The following is a 13,035-nucleotide window of genomic DNA, read 5'->3' on the forward strand; positions in this document are numbered from 1 at the left end:
TCGGGTGGGGGTGATGATATCTCCCCCCTGACCTGGCGTCCTGACTCCTCCTTGCCGTAGCATTTATGTTGTACCTCGTCAATCTCTAGCTGTGAGAGCAGTCCCTTCTTTCGAATGTTGGAACACTGAGCTACTAGTTGTTTCGCCATCATTGTGGATGTTGGGTATCGAAGAATCCACAGTTCCCTCATCCTATTCATGTAACCCCTTCCGCCAGGGTTACTTGCGTAGTAACATTCCAACAACGCCTGTTTTCGTCTCTTGCCCACCGATGCCTTCTTGTTCCAGTAGCCCACTTGTCGTCAGGGTGCCCTGGTTCCTCAACACCTGATGCGGACCTTGTTGATCCGGGCGACGTCCGAGCCGGCATGCCTTCATATTTGTCTGTCTCGCTCATGTCTGTGGTAGGCTCACTTAGCATAGGGGGTCTAGCCTTAGGACCCTTACTGGATACAGACGCCCAGGCAGGAATCGAACTTATGATCTTCTGCTCCAAAGGAGTGTAGTTTATATAGATATAGATATATCTATATCTATATCTATCTATATATATATATATATATATATATATATATATATATATATATATATATATATATATATATATGTATATATATATATATATATATATATATATATATATATATATAGAGATATATATATATATATATATATATATATATATATATATAGAGAGAGAGAGAGAGAGAGAGAGAGAGAGAGAGAGATATATATATATATATATATATATATATATATATATATATATATATATATATATATATATATATATATATATATAGATATATATATATATATATATATATATATATATATATATATATATATATATATATATATATATATATATATAGAGAGAGAGAGATATATATATATATATATATATATATATATATATATATATATATAGAGAGAGAGAGATATATATATATAGAGAGATATATATATAGAGAGATATATATATATAGAGATATATATATATATATATATATATAGAGATATATATATATATATATATATAGAGATATATAGAGATATATATATATATATATATAGAGATATATAGAGATATAGTTATAGTTAGGTTATGGTTAGGGTAAGCTAAGGTATGAAAATGAGTGTGCTTGTGTGTTTATTCTGACTCCACCCTCTTCTTACCCCCTCAGTGCCGGCGGCAGTGAGCGATGTCAAGGTCAGCAACAACGGGCGCATGGACTTCCTCAGCGTGTCTTGGAGTCAGGCTGCAGGTGAGGTAGACAGATACCTGGTAACCCTGAGTGACCGGGAGAGGACCATTCACACCCTCACCGTGCCCAAGTCGACCCCGACATGCGTCTTCGACTCGCTGGTGTCTGGACGCCTCTACAACATCTCCATCACTACCTGCAGCGGTCCATACAAAAACCACACCTTCATCCAGGAGAGGACACGTATGTACACCACTCACAGCATCGACCAGTCAGAATTCTAAACCCTGTTCCAGTAAAGTCGGCACTTTAGAACAATTAATTCAGTTTGTAAGTGTTAAACAGCAAAAATGATACCAACATATGCTTGTCCAGGTCTATACGCACCTGACTCTGTACCTGCTGTAGCTTTTTCACACAAAACATCGTAAACTCCGGTATCATCAGTCTTTTCTGATTATCCTCCATCAGAGCCGTCGAAGGTCCAGAGCCCCACAGCGACCCACAATGCTTCGGACGACTACCTGAAGGTGTATTGGCGTCACGCTGCTGGAGACTTTGACCTGTACCAGGTGTTCATCAAGCACAACAACATCTTCCTGCAAAACAAGACGGTGCCAAAGACGGAGCACAACTGTGTGTTCACCGGCCTGGTGCCCGGCAGACTCTACACAGTGCTGGTGACCACGTGGAGCGGAAAGTACGAAGCCATTGCCTCCACCCATGGCAGCACCTGTGAGTGACCTCTGACCTCAGTCGGGCTAATTAGGAACATGATTGCTGCATCATTCAGCCAGTAAACTAGATGATATCTAGTGTCGAGATGCAGTCGAGCTCAGCAGGCGATCGATCGATTGATCGGTGAAAAACTGTATTTGTTGCCAGATCTGCTGCTCCTCCTCCTCTTTGAAGGAAGCTAGCTGAGATGTTTCAGTCCATCTGGGAGGAGACCCCAGACATGCTATGTCCCTCAGCTGGACTGGAAACACCTCTGTGTGCCACAAGAATAGCAGGGGACCGGGCTTTTTTGATGATGGGTGGATGGATGGATGGATGGATGGATGGATGGATGCATAAATACTTGTTTACATCACGTTCATATGTTTTGCTTGTTACAACATAATAAGATGTGGGAATAAAGCACCGAGTCTGAGATCTGAACCAGGATGAACAAAGAAACATGTCTTATCAGCAGATGTTGTTGTCTCTCAGTATCTCTGCAGGAGTTTTGATGATATGCTTAAACAGCAGCAACATCCGTGTTCATTTCAAATTCAAAACAAGTCCACATAGAAATTCCTTACAAAGCAAATCTGCTTTCTGAGCTCCTGGAGACTAACTGTGGGTCATGTCATGTACATCCATCAGTCCCGGCGGCGGTGCGTTCCCTGACTCTGGCTGGGCGGGGCACCGAGGACCTGCGGGTGACGTGGATGGCAGCTCCGGGTGACGTGGATCACTACGAGGTGCAGCTGCTGTTCAGCGACATGAAGGTGTTTCCTCCCATCACTCTGGGCAGCGGTGTGAGGGAGTGCGTCCTGTCGTCACTCACACCTGGGCGGCTTTACAAGATCATAGTTTCCACGTACAGCGGAACCAATCAGAAGGCCCGGTACATAGAGGGACGCACAGGTCAGAGGTCACAGAGGTCTGCTGCCTCTAAACATCACACTACATAATGCAGCGCTCCATGTTCAAAAAGGAAAATCTTGGTATTTTACAGTTCACAGAACATCCTGAAAATCAGTTGCTTATTTGTAGAGTCCTGCACTTTGCTGTCAGGTGGACAATGTCTGTGAAGATGTTTGTGAAGTTTCTCAGTCAGCCAGGTTATCGTAGTCTAAGGACTTGGAAAGAAAAGCATTGGGACTTCTTTGAGATTAGTGAAGATGTTTCATCCGAGAAGCTTCTCCAGTTCTAAGCGAGTCCCAGATTTTTAAGCCCTATAGGGAGTGTCCCTAAGAGGGTCATGATGTGGGTGACTCACACCTTGGGTCATTTAATCACATGATAGGGTGGGGTAAGGTCTCACAATGGGTTCACCCCAAACCCACACCCATTTTCATGCCTTGGCTCATGTGGTTAGGCAGAGGAGGGGGTCCATGACCCTCACTTTCCAAGCTCCTTAGACTCACGTACACAACATATCAGGGAAGTCAGATCACTGTATAATGCCTCCTGGTTGAGCTGCAATTTCTCAGCAGTTGCTCTGGGAACGGTATCTCTACATCTAAATCATCAGTAGCAGGTAGCTACAATTAACCAGATTACCACTGAGACGTTTTACCACCTCTGCTTTTATTTTTGTGGACATGATCATCATTAAACAATGAAGCAAAGAGCAAAAATGCTGTAGATCAAAAGCTCTTTGTCATCTTTCAGTTCCCAGTAAAGTGAAGAACATCCACGTTAGCAACAGTGGAGACAGCAGCAGTCTGATGGTGAGCTGGACTCCTGGTCCGGGCGATGTAGACGGATTCTCTGTGTTTCTGTACAGAGAGAGACGAAAGTTAAGTGTCCGAAGCGTCCTCAAGCACCAGAACGAGGTGATATTCGGCTCCCTGCAGCCCGGCCAGGTGTACGCCATCATGGTTCAGTCTGTGAGTGGAGACCTGGTGAACAACAACACAGTCACAGGGCGTACAGGTTAGAGGACACACCTCTGTACAGTGAATATACACCATGCTGTCGTACAGATTAGCTGCTCCTTACTGCGCTCTGTATCATCCCTGTGTTCCTCAGTCCCCTCTGCGGTGACAGGTCTCCAGGTGGACTCCCACCACACCACCTGTAGTATCCAGGTGAGCTGGCAGGAGGCTCTGGGTGTGGCTGATGGATATGTCCTCCAAGTTCTGGACGACAGAGGCAGCATGGTGAGAAACGTCTCTCAGCCCTTTGGACACACCTGGCAGCAGTTTGACGGCCTCACACCAGGAAAAAAGTATCGAGTCCTGGTCCAGACCACCAGCGGCGGGGTCCACAGTGTTGGGGTCAGCGCTGAGGCTCGGACAAGTAAGACTTCCTGTTTCTCACTTTGAATGTCATGGAGGAAAACCCGATGTTTTATACATTTTATAGACAAGTCAGACTATTTTGAGAAAGTATTTAGTTGAAACAATACTGAGGAAGAAAATGAATAACTCGCCAGGTTCTGTTGGTTTGACCTAAAATCGATTTACAGCGATGAGTGTGAAACTCTTGATTTTTCTCCTCAAATGAACAGTATGATTGATGAAATTTAAGTGAAAGTTAAAAGCTTCCCTCGTCCCTTCTCCTGTAGGCCCAGCGTTGGTCACCAATCTGGCCGTCACTGCAAACACCACCACCAGCCTGTCCTTCCACTGGTCTCCACCAGAGGGAGACTTTCAGCTGTATGAAGTTTTTCTGTATGATCGTGATGATCAGCTGCATGAGAAAAGGCGTGTCCAGTCCAACAGTCAGCAGTGCTCTTTTCAGGGCCTCAGACCTGGAGCGACTTACAAGATGTTGATCCAGATCCACAGTGGAGACCAGACCAACCAGACCTCCATCGACGCCAGAACAGGTGAGACCAGCTGGTCCTCCAGAATACACGGTCGTTGACTGGAAATAAAATGTAAAGGATATTATGCCTTCTGTACCCAAAGAGTGGACTTGCAGATTGTGTCAGTGATCGTGTTTCTCTTCAGTCCCGTCAGCCGTGGGGTTCCTGAAAGCTAAGAGTGGAAACCAGTCTGACAGTCTTTGGGTAAACTGGGAGCGTGGTGACGGTGATCTAAGTGGATACCAGCTGTATCTCTACAACCCCAATGGTTCTCAGCAGGCCATGCATCAGCTGGGCTCAGAGGCCACAGGGTTCATCTTCTCAGGCCTCATAGCGGGTCGCCTGTACCGAGCTGAGGTGCTGAGTCAGAGCGGCGGGCTCAGCAACAGGGCGAGCACGCTGGGCCGGACGGGTAAGATGCAGCTTCTGTTAGCGCTCAGTAGGGATGAAACCATGGCTCAGATCACCTCAGTATATGACCTTGATATTCAGTCAGCAGTTTCAGTGGTTTTTCAATAGGAAAAGGCATTTTTCCAGTTTTATCAGTGCAGCACGCAGTCACAACACAAAGTAACAAGAGACATTTTTAAAACAAAGTCTAGAAACACGAGGAGCAGAACAAATGAAATCCTAATTTTAAGCAGAGTTAGACACACGAATCGGAATAGTTTCTGATCAGCAACAAATCCCGTCCCTCCTCAGCTCCCAGACCACCTGCCTCCATCTTATTCAGGGGGGTGACCAACACCTCCCTGGAGATCACATGGAGCGGCCCTGTGGACTCCGACTATGATGACTTTGACCTGCAGTGGACTCCTCGGGACCGGCTGTCCATCATCAATCCGTACCACACCCGGACGTCCAGCAACCGCATCCTGAGGGGGATGTTCCCCGGACGACTCTACAACTTCAGCCTCCGCACCATCAGTGGGACCACAGAGCCCGGGGCCACACCTACCTATAGCACACCCATCCGCAAAGGCATCCGCACCAGTAAGTGGCAGCACTTTACGTCAATTCTGATTTGAATTGTCATGTGGTTTCACTCCATTACTTTCGTCTACAGAGCCAGAGAGAGTCCACAGCCTCCACTGTCGCCCTCAGAGTTCCACCTCCATCTCCTGCTCCTGGGTAACCCCGGACACAGACTATGACTCCTACACCATCGAGTGTCTCCGCAAGGATTCCCACACACTGATGTACTCCAGACTCGCTGAGCGGGACTCCAACAGCTACATCATCACTGAGCTGGAGCCTCACAAACACTACACGGTCTCTGTGAAGGTCATGTCTGGTGGGAAGCCCAGCGACGAGGCTCAGGACAACGTGGTCACCATGATTGACCGTAAGAGCGAGTGGAAGTTAACATGTCCTCAGTGTGACGGAAGGTGTTTAACATGCTGTCCTCCTGTTGACTCCTGAAGGTCCTCCCGTGCCCCCCTCCGGTACCCGGGTCAGTGAGCAGTCTGCTGTGGTCACCAAGTCCTCCATCTCCTTCCAGTTTAACTGCAGCTGGTTCAGTGACATCAATGGCGCTGTTAAGTACTTCACCGTGGTGGTGACTGAGTCTGAAGGTGAGCAGCATCCACATAAGGCCAGTTTACTGGTATTCTTCTGATTGGTTGATCCTCCTGAAAAGAATCTGTAGTAACTCCTCTTGGATCTCCTTCCTGTTGTTCTGGTCACCTTACTTCACTTGGTGTTATCGGTCTTAAATTGTGTTATCTGTCATTTTTTCACCATTCCCTCATACCTCTTCTTTTGGGATAAATAATGGATGATGGGATGGATTATGGAATTATGGATGATGATAAAATAATAATGAGTGCATGTTGAGATTAATGATACACGAATGAATGGATGGATGCATTGGGTGGCTGTAGCTCAGGAGGTAGAGCAGGTTGCCTACTGATCGGAAGGTTGGTGGTTCGATCCTTGTCTGCATGTCAAGTATCCTTGGGCAAGATGCTAACCCCAAGTTGCTCTCCGATGCATCCATCGGAGTATGAATGTGTGTGAATGTCGTGAGATTGCACTAAGTATAGATAAAGTGCTTGTGAGAGTGGGTGTGGTTGGGTGAATGTGGCATGTTGTATAGAGCGCTTTGAGTACTCTGAGAGAGTAGAAAAGCGCTATATAAGAATCAGTCCATTTACCATAACGGAAATAATAATGGATGGACAGACGGACGGATGATCATAGGATGCAATAATCTAATCCTGAATCTTCTGGTTTGTTTTTGAAGATGTTAGCCTAATGCAGCTGGAACAGAAGCATCCACTGCCCTCCTACCTGGACTACAGCTCCAACAGCTCCATCAGGTCCTACCAGACCAGCTATTTCCCCAGCCGATGCACAGAGAGCCCTGACAGCACCACCCAGAGCTTTAACATCAGCTTGGGGACTGGGATGGACTTGCTAGGGGGCACCTGTAATGCCAGAGGCTCAAACCAGGACCCAGAGTCCAGCGGAGATCCGAACCACTTCTGTGATGGACCCCTGAAGCCAAAGACTGCCTACAGGTACTGAAAAATCCTCTGGATGAATGTCAGGTACTTGACTCCATGTCCACTTCCTCCAAACTGCAGCACTCCAGGGCAGTAGACGGACCAGAAACCTGGAGCCTTAATGGTTTGTTAGAACCAGCTCATCATCTCTGAACCTTTCAGCCCCATGAACTTTTTGCTCCAGTGTTACCTCTCAGGTCGGGCGTTGCATGAATAACCTTAGGGGCATCTGTGTTTGTCTCCAGGATCAGCATCCGAGCTTTCACTCAGCTGTTTGATGATGATGTGAAGGACTTGAGTGTCTTGTCTCCACTGTTCTCTGACACCTGCCTATCGCAGCCCATCATCACTGAGGCTGGTGAGAACAAACCTGAGCTCGATTAAAATACACCTGAGGTTAAGCTGGGACGAGCGGGTGCAGGTGAAAATTCAGAAAAGTGTCACAGTTGTGTTTGCTCCTACAGAGCCTCTGAGCGGTGTCATCGAAGGTGTGAGTGCTGGACTCTTCCTCGTTGCTGTGATTGTGGGAATCACCGCTCTGTTTGTCTGCAGGCACAGAACTCGCAAAGTGTGAGTATCAGAGGACGCACCTGTCCGTAAGGTACACCTGCTTAGTTTTGTTTAGGTTAAATGGGGCTGCTGTGTTTCCACCAGTGAGGAAGAGAGGCTGGAGGTCAGGATAAATATGAGGAGAGAGAGAGCAGCAGCAGGGAACCAGCTGGGTGTCAGAGGGTAAGTAATCAATAATCAATAATGTACAGGGATATTTGCACAGTGACTCACCTTTCATAACACTCTATACAACACATTTTAAATGAAACAGTAAGAGTTCAAACACTCACCACCGTTGATATGAAGTCAAATCATTAGTATTTTACCCAGAAAGTTGGTCGTATTCATCTGGACGTCTTCAGTGGGAGAAACGTTTCATTATTATCAGGTGACTTCTTCAGTCTCAGCTGACTGCAGGTCTCCAACTTTATAAGCATCTGCACAATGACTGACACTAGCACCACTGGTGACCAATGGGCTGTGAAGTCAGTTTATGATCATTAACATGCAAAATGTCATGATCACTGATCCGTGATCACTGATCGATGTTTCTGCGGACATGTGATTGCATTGTGACAGATTATTTTCCTTCAGAGGAGTGTCTGATTAATGCATGTAGTACTGCATGTGTGTACAGATGAAAATGCATCATGAGGTTTAAACTCTGATGTCTCTCTCTCTTTCTCTGCCTTTTGCTCCTCAGCAGCCGTCGAATCTCCAGGTCTGTAATACCGTTCACACTACTTCAGGTTCATCTTTGACCTTTGTGAATTTTTCTGGTTTTAAATGTTTTCTTTTCTCCTGCAGTCCCATTAAGATTGTGAACTTTGAGTCTCACTACAGCAAACTACAGGCTGACTCCAACTACCTGATGTCAGAGGAATATGAGGTCAGCGATCAATAAAACTAATTTGTTCCTCATTGAAAGACCCCAGCTTCAGCATATCCTATCCGTCAAGAATAAAAATACTTGTGGCAACATTGAGGATGATGAAGGATGTTAGATCCAGGGTTTATCCTGTCTGTTTTCACTATTTTGACCTTTAAGAGTGTTGAAGGTGGGTCTTTGTTTGTGTTGTGAATCGCTTTTATTTTCTCCCTATCAGGATCTGAAAGACGTCGGTCGTAACCAGCCTCTGGACTCGGCTCTGCTGCCGGAGAACCGGGGAAAGAACCGATACAATAACATCCTGCCCTGTGAGTATAGAACCCACAGACAAAATTAGAGATCACCGGGTTGTAGAAGGTCTGGGTCTAACTGCATTTCTCGTATTCAGACGACTCGACGAGGGTCAAGCTGTCCTACGTTGATGACGACCCCTGCTCTGACTACATCAATGCCAGTTACATCCCAGTAAGTCAGTACAGACTTGAGATGCACCACACTGGAGATTTATTCAAAGTGCAATAAAGAGTGAAAACATAGTCTGCAGTGTGTCTTAGTTTTTACTTGGTTTTGATTCAGGTGAATAGGGCCACCTAATAGCTTCTTCTTCATCGTTACTTCATTTCGCAGCTTGCCAGTTGGTGTTTTTTGGTAACTGTACAATGACTGTAACACAAACACACATAGCTTAGTTAGGACGGGGTCTAATTTTGTTTGGATGTGAAGAAGTCTGTTGTAAAGACTGATCTCGATAAAGACTCATTTAGTAGTTAAGAGCAGGATGGGCGAAGACGAGATGATGAAACTGGTCTCTGAAACCAGAGACAAAGACGATAAAGTGTTTACTGAGGTTAGAGATCATGCGAGCAGTAGCATCATTTTCTCATAGACTCCTATCAGTCAGTCACAGCGGTTGTCTGAGTTTCGGAGTGTTCACGCTCTGTTTTCAGGGTAACAACTTCCGGCGGGAGTACATCGCCACACAGGGTCCTTTACCTGGAACTAAAGACGACTTCTGGAAGATGGTTTGGGAGCAGAATGTCCACAATGTGGTGATGGTCACTCAGTGTGTGGAGAAAGGAAGGGTGGGTAGCACAGAGACAATGATTACAGAGACCATCATCACAAACTCATCAGCCTGAAACAGTGAGGTTTTCCTCCTTGTCCTCCATCCAGGTGAAATGCGATCACTACTGGCCGTTTGATCAGGATCCTCTGTACTACGGAGACCTGATCGTCCAGATGCTGTCAGAATCGGTTCTACCTGAGTGGACGATCAGAGAGTTCAACATCTACAGCGTACGTTTCACCGACAGCTGTCGTCTTTGTTACCGAACCAGTTTGAGTCTGAAAAGTGGCTCGAACGCTTGCTTAATTTTTATTCTTCAAAGATCTGAGAAGCTGATCCCAGGTCAGTTTAATGTGCCTGTGCGTTGCAGGAGGAGCAGCTCGGCTTCAGTCGCCTGGTTCGTCAGTTTCACTACACGGTGTGGCCAGACCACGGTGTCCCAGAGACCACTCAGTCCCTCATCCAGTTTGTCCGTACTGTCCGAGACTATGTCAACAGGACTTCGGGATCTGGACCCACTGTAGTCCACTGCAGGTACCTCATCGTGCCCTTAAAATATCAGCCTCTTCAGAGTGACGAACCTCTGATTTTCTAGAATCTCAAACTGTGTGAAGCATCACATGGCCAGATGTGAAGAAATTATAGCTAAACCAATAGAAACCTCATAGTCTGAGAACATTTATGTTTTTCACCAGCATAACATGCAAACGGTTTAATTTGTGTTTGTCGTGGACCATCCTGTGGACTCATTAGCTGTAGTCATTAAAAAACGTTTTTTTTGACTGGACTTTGGTGTGTTTGTCAGCGCTGGCGTGGGCCGAACGGGGACTTTCATTGTCCTGGATCGAGTGCTGCAGCAGCTGGACGCCAAAGACACGGTGGATATCTACGGCGCCGTGTTTGACCTGCGACTCCATCGATCCCACATGGTGCAGACTGAGGTAGGACCAATGCTTCATGGGAGCAAATGTTTGTATGCCGTTGTCTTCCTTTTCTGTGTCAGACATATTTGTAGTTTGAAAACTGTTTAATCTGGTATGATGTTTCACATTTGGGATTTCAGCATTGAAACTGCTGCTGGAGAACCTGAATGAGTTCAGACTTATTATTTACATACTTCGGTTTGTTTTCATGTCTGATGCTATGAGATAGTCCAGAGATTTTCTCAGAGAGCTTTCTTGAGCTGAGCAAATGTAAATATTCAATATATCAAAGGAACCCAAGATCTCCTGTTTACAAGACAGGTGCTTTAACCAGCAAAGCCGCGGCACCTGGTGCTGAGCACGAGAGCAAGCAGCCCAGAGAAGATATAAAAAAATATGGCTAATCTGTGTTTCTAAAACCTGATCCTGACAAACACCTGAAGGCACTCAGTTACAGGTGACTAAAATGATCACCCAGGCTGAAATGATAGACTCCTGTAATAATCCTGTAATCTGTGCTGTCAGGCTGAAAATTACATTTTGTAATCTGAGCTCAGGTGTGACTCACCTACCACCTCTCCACAGGTGCAGTATGCATACCTGCATCAGTGTGTCAGAGATGTCCTCAGAGCCAGGAAGCTACGCAGCGAGCACGAGGGAATGTACAGGATGTGAGGCGGTGAGTCCTCGATAACGTTCATATTATTGATCCTACACATCAGATTACTACCCTCAGATTATGAACACATTATTAACAGATTATTGGTCCAGTTAACAGATGCGGAGCCTCAGGTTAGCAACAGGTTATTGACAGGTTATTGACGGCTTATTGACAGGTTATTGCTGCATTATTATAGACTTATTCACAGTTTATTGATGTGTTATTGACAGCTTATTGACAGTTTATTGAGAGTTTATTGACAGGTTATTGACAGATTATTGAAGGCTTATTGATGGGTTATTGACGGCTCATTGACAGGTTATTGACAGGTTATTGACGGTTTATTGGCAGATTATTGGTCCTTGAACAGGCGCGGAGCCTCAGATTAACAACAGGTTATTGACGGGTTGTTGATGGGTTATTGATGGGTTATTGACAGGTTACTGACAGATTATTGGTGGGTTACTGACAGGTTATTGATCTGCTATTGACAGCTTATTGATGGGTTATTGACATCTTATTTATAGGTTGTTGACGGGTTATTGACGGCTTATTGACAGGTTATTAACAGGTTACTGACAGATTATTGACATCTTATTGACAAGTTACTGACAGGTTATTGACAGCTCATTGACAGGTTAGTGACAGGTTATTGAGGGCTTATTGACGGGTTATTGGTCCTTTCCACAGATGCTGACCCTGACCGTAACGATTGTACTGACTGCTGAGCCGTTGCTGAGCTCTTCAGAGAGACATGTACATATATTTTTCTACAGTGTTCATATGTCAAAGAGAAATGTTTATAACTTTAATTTGTTTTAATTTATGTTCAGCTGTGTGATGTCTTTCTGTATAGATTATCTATAGATTATTGGTTGTATCATCTCCTATGTGTTTGATTTGCTGGAATATTGGCTCCAGTTTCTCAGTTGAGTTTCTGTTGTCCTGTTTATATCTCCGTCACAGATGCTCATACCTGTAAGTTTACCTGTGCTTGTACCTGTAAGTGTACCTGTGCTCATCTGTATGTGAGCAGCTTATTAAACACACAACACAAAAATATCAGCTCTCCGATTATTCATCCAGAAACTCTATGATAATCTGAGCAGGATTATTACAGTATGACTGAACTCTGAGCACAAGAAAAAGAGAACAGAAATCAGAATCAGCTTTATTTGTCACGAACAGGTTGCCCTGCAGTCAGATGGGACCCCCCCCGACCTTACACACATTACACAGACATCACATGGGGTTACAAGTCGGAGATCGGTAGCGTTGCAGAAAAGAACACTGAAATGTACACAACAGAGGGACGGTACAAGAGGAAAAAAAGAGAAAGAAAGCTTATAAAACAAAAGAAGTTTTTCCACTATTAATTATGGGACGTAATCGTTCCCTCTCCTGCTTCAGTGCTTCCTAAAGGAGATCCTATCCGGTCTTTAGGTGATGACCTGATGAATCCTGCTTCCGGGTCCAAATTACTCTGCGTTTAATAAGGCTGTTGTGTTTTTAACATGTTTGAATGCTTTGTATCTTGTTCTATTCAATCTGAACAAGCCCCTAAAACAGTCAGTGATCACTATCGACCTCTCTCAGTTTTTATTGCCGCTGTTCATTTTAAAGTTCAGTGTTTAAACCCTTCCGATGTAACTACAGCCCAGCCCATGCAGCAGTATATTAGTGACTAACCTCGTATTGTGGATGGA

The 13,035-nt window shown here is 45.1% G+C and overlaps 1 protein-coding gene across 1 annotated transcript in view; it reads left to right on the plus strand.

Moving 5' to 3' along the window:
• LOC116311358 (receptor-type tyrosine-protein phosphatase beta) overlaps positions 1-12,391 on the plus strand; it is a 27,726-nt gene extending 15,335 nt beyond the window's left edge. Inside the window, exons 10-33 of the mRNA XM_039614775.1 lie at positions 1,188-1,451; positions 1,680-1,943; positions 2,577-2,840; positions 3,591-3,854; positions 3,951-4,220; positions 4,489-4,752; positions 4,877-5,143; positions 5,434-5,724; positions 5,798-6,076; positions 6,156-6,305; positions 6,977-7,253; positions 7,484-7,596; positions 7,703-7,808; positions 7,893-7,970; positions 8,494-8,511; positions 8,598-8,679; positions 8,897-8,987; positions 9,068-9,144; positions 9,627-9,761; positions 9,853-9,975; positions 10,116-10,279; positions 10,551-10,686; positions 11,254-11,347; positions 12,020-12,391. Of these exons, the coding sequence (XP_039470709.1) occupies positions 1,188-1,451; positions 1,680-1,943; positions 2,577-2,840; positions 3,591-3,854; positions 3,951-4,220; positions 4,489-4,752; positions 4,877-5,143; positions 5,434-5,724; positions 5,798-6,076; positions 6,156-6,305; positions 6,977-7,253; positions 7,484-7,596; positions 7,703-7,808; positions 7,893-7,970; positions 8,494-8,511; positions 8,598-8,679; positions 8,897-8,987; positions 9,068-9,144; positions 9,627-9,761; positions 9,853-9,975; positions 10,116-10,279; positions 10,551-10,686; positions 11,254-11,343 (4,067 nt within the window). The 3' untranslated portion in view covers positions 11,344-11,347; positions 12,020-12,391. The remainder of the gene's footprint in view (positions 1-1,187; positions 1,452-1,679; positions 1,944-2,576; positions 2,841-3,590; positions 3,855-3,950; positions 4,221-4,488; positions 4,753-4,876; positions 5,144-5,433; positions 5,725-5,797; positions 6,077-6,155; positions 6,306-6,976; positions 7,254-7,483; positions 7,597-7,702; positions 7,809-7,892; positions 7,971-8,493; positions 8,512-8,597; positions 8,680-8,896; positions 8,988-9,067; positions 9,145-9,626; positions 9,762-9,852; positions 9,976-10,115; positions 10,280-10,550; positions 10,687-11,253; positions 11,348-12,019) is intronic.
• The last annotated feature ends 644 nt before the right edge of the window (positions 12,392-13,035 follow it).

Source organism: Oreochromis aureus, linkage group 7, assembly GCF_013358895.1.
Source record: "Oreochromis aureus strain Israel breed Guangdong linkage group 7, ZZ_aureus, whole genome shotgun sequence".
NCBI classification, from domain to species: domain Eukaryota; kingdom Metazoa; phylum Chordata; class Actinopteri; order Cichliformes; family Cichlidae; genus Oreochromis; species Oreochromis aureus.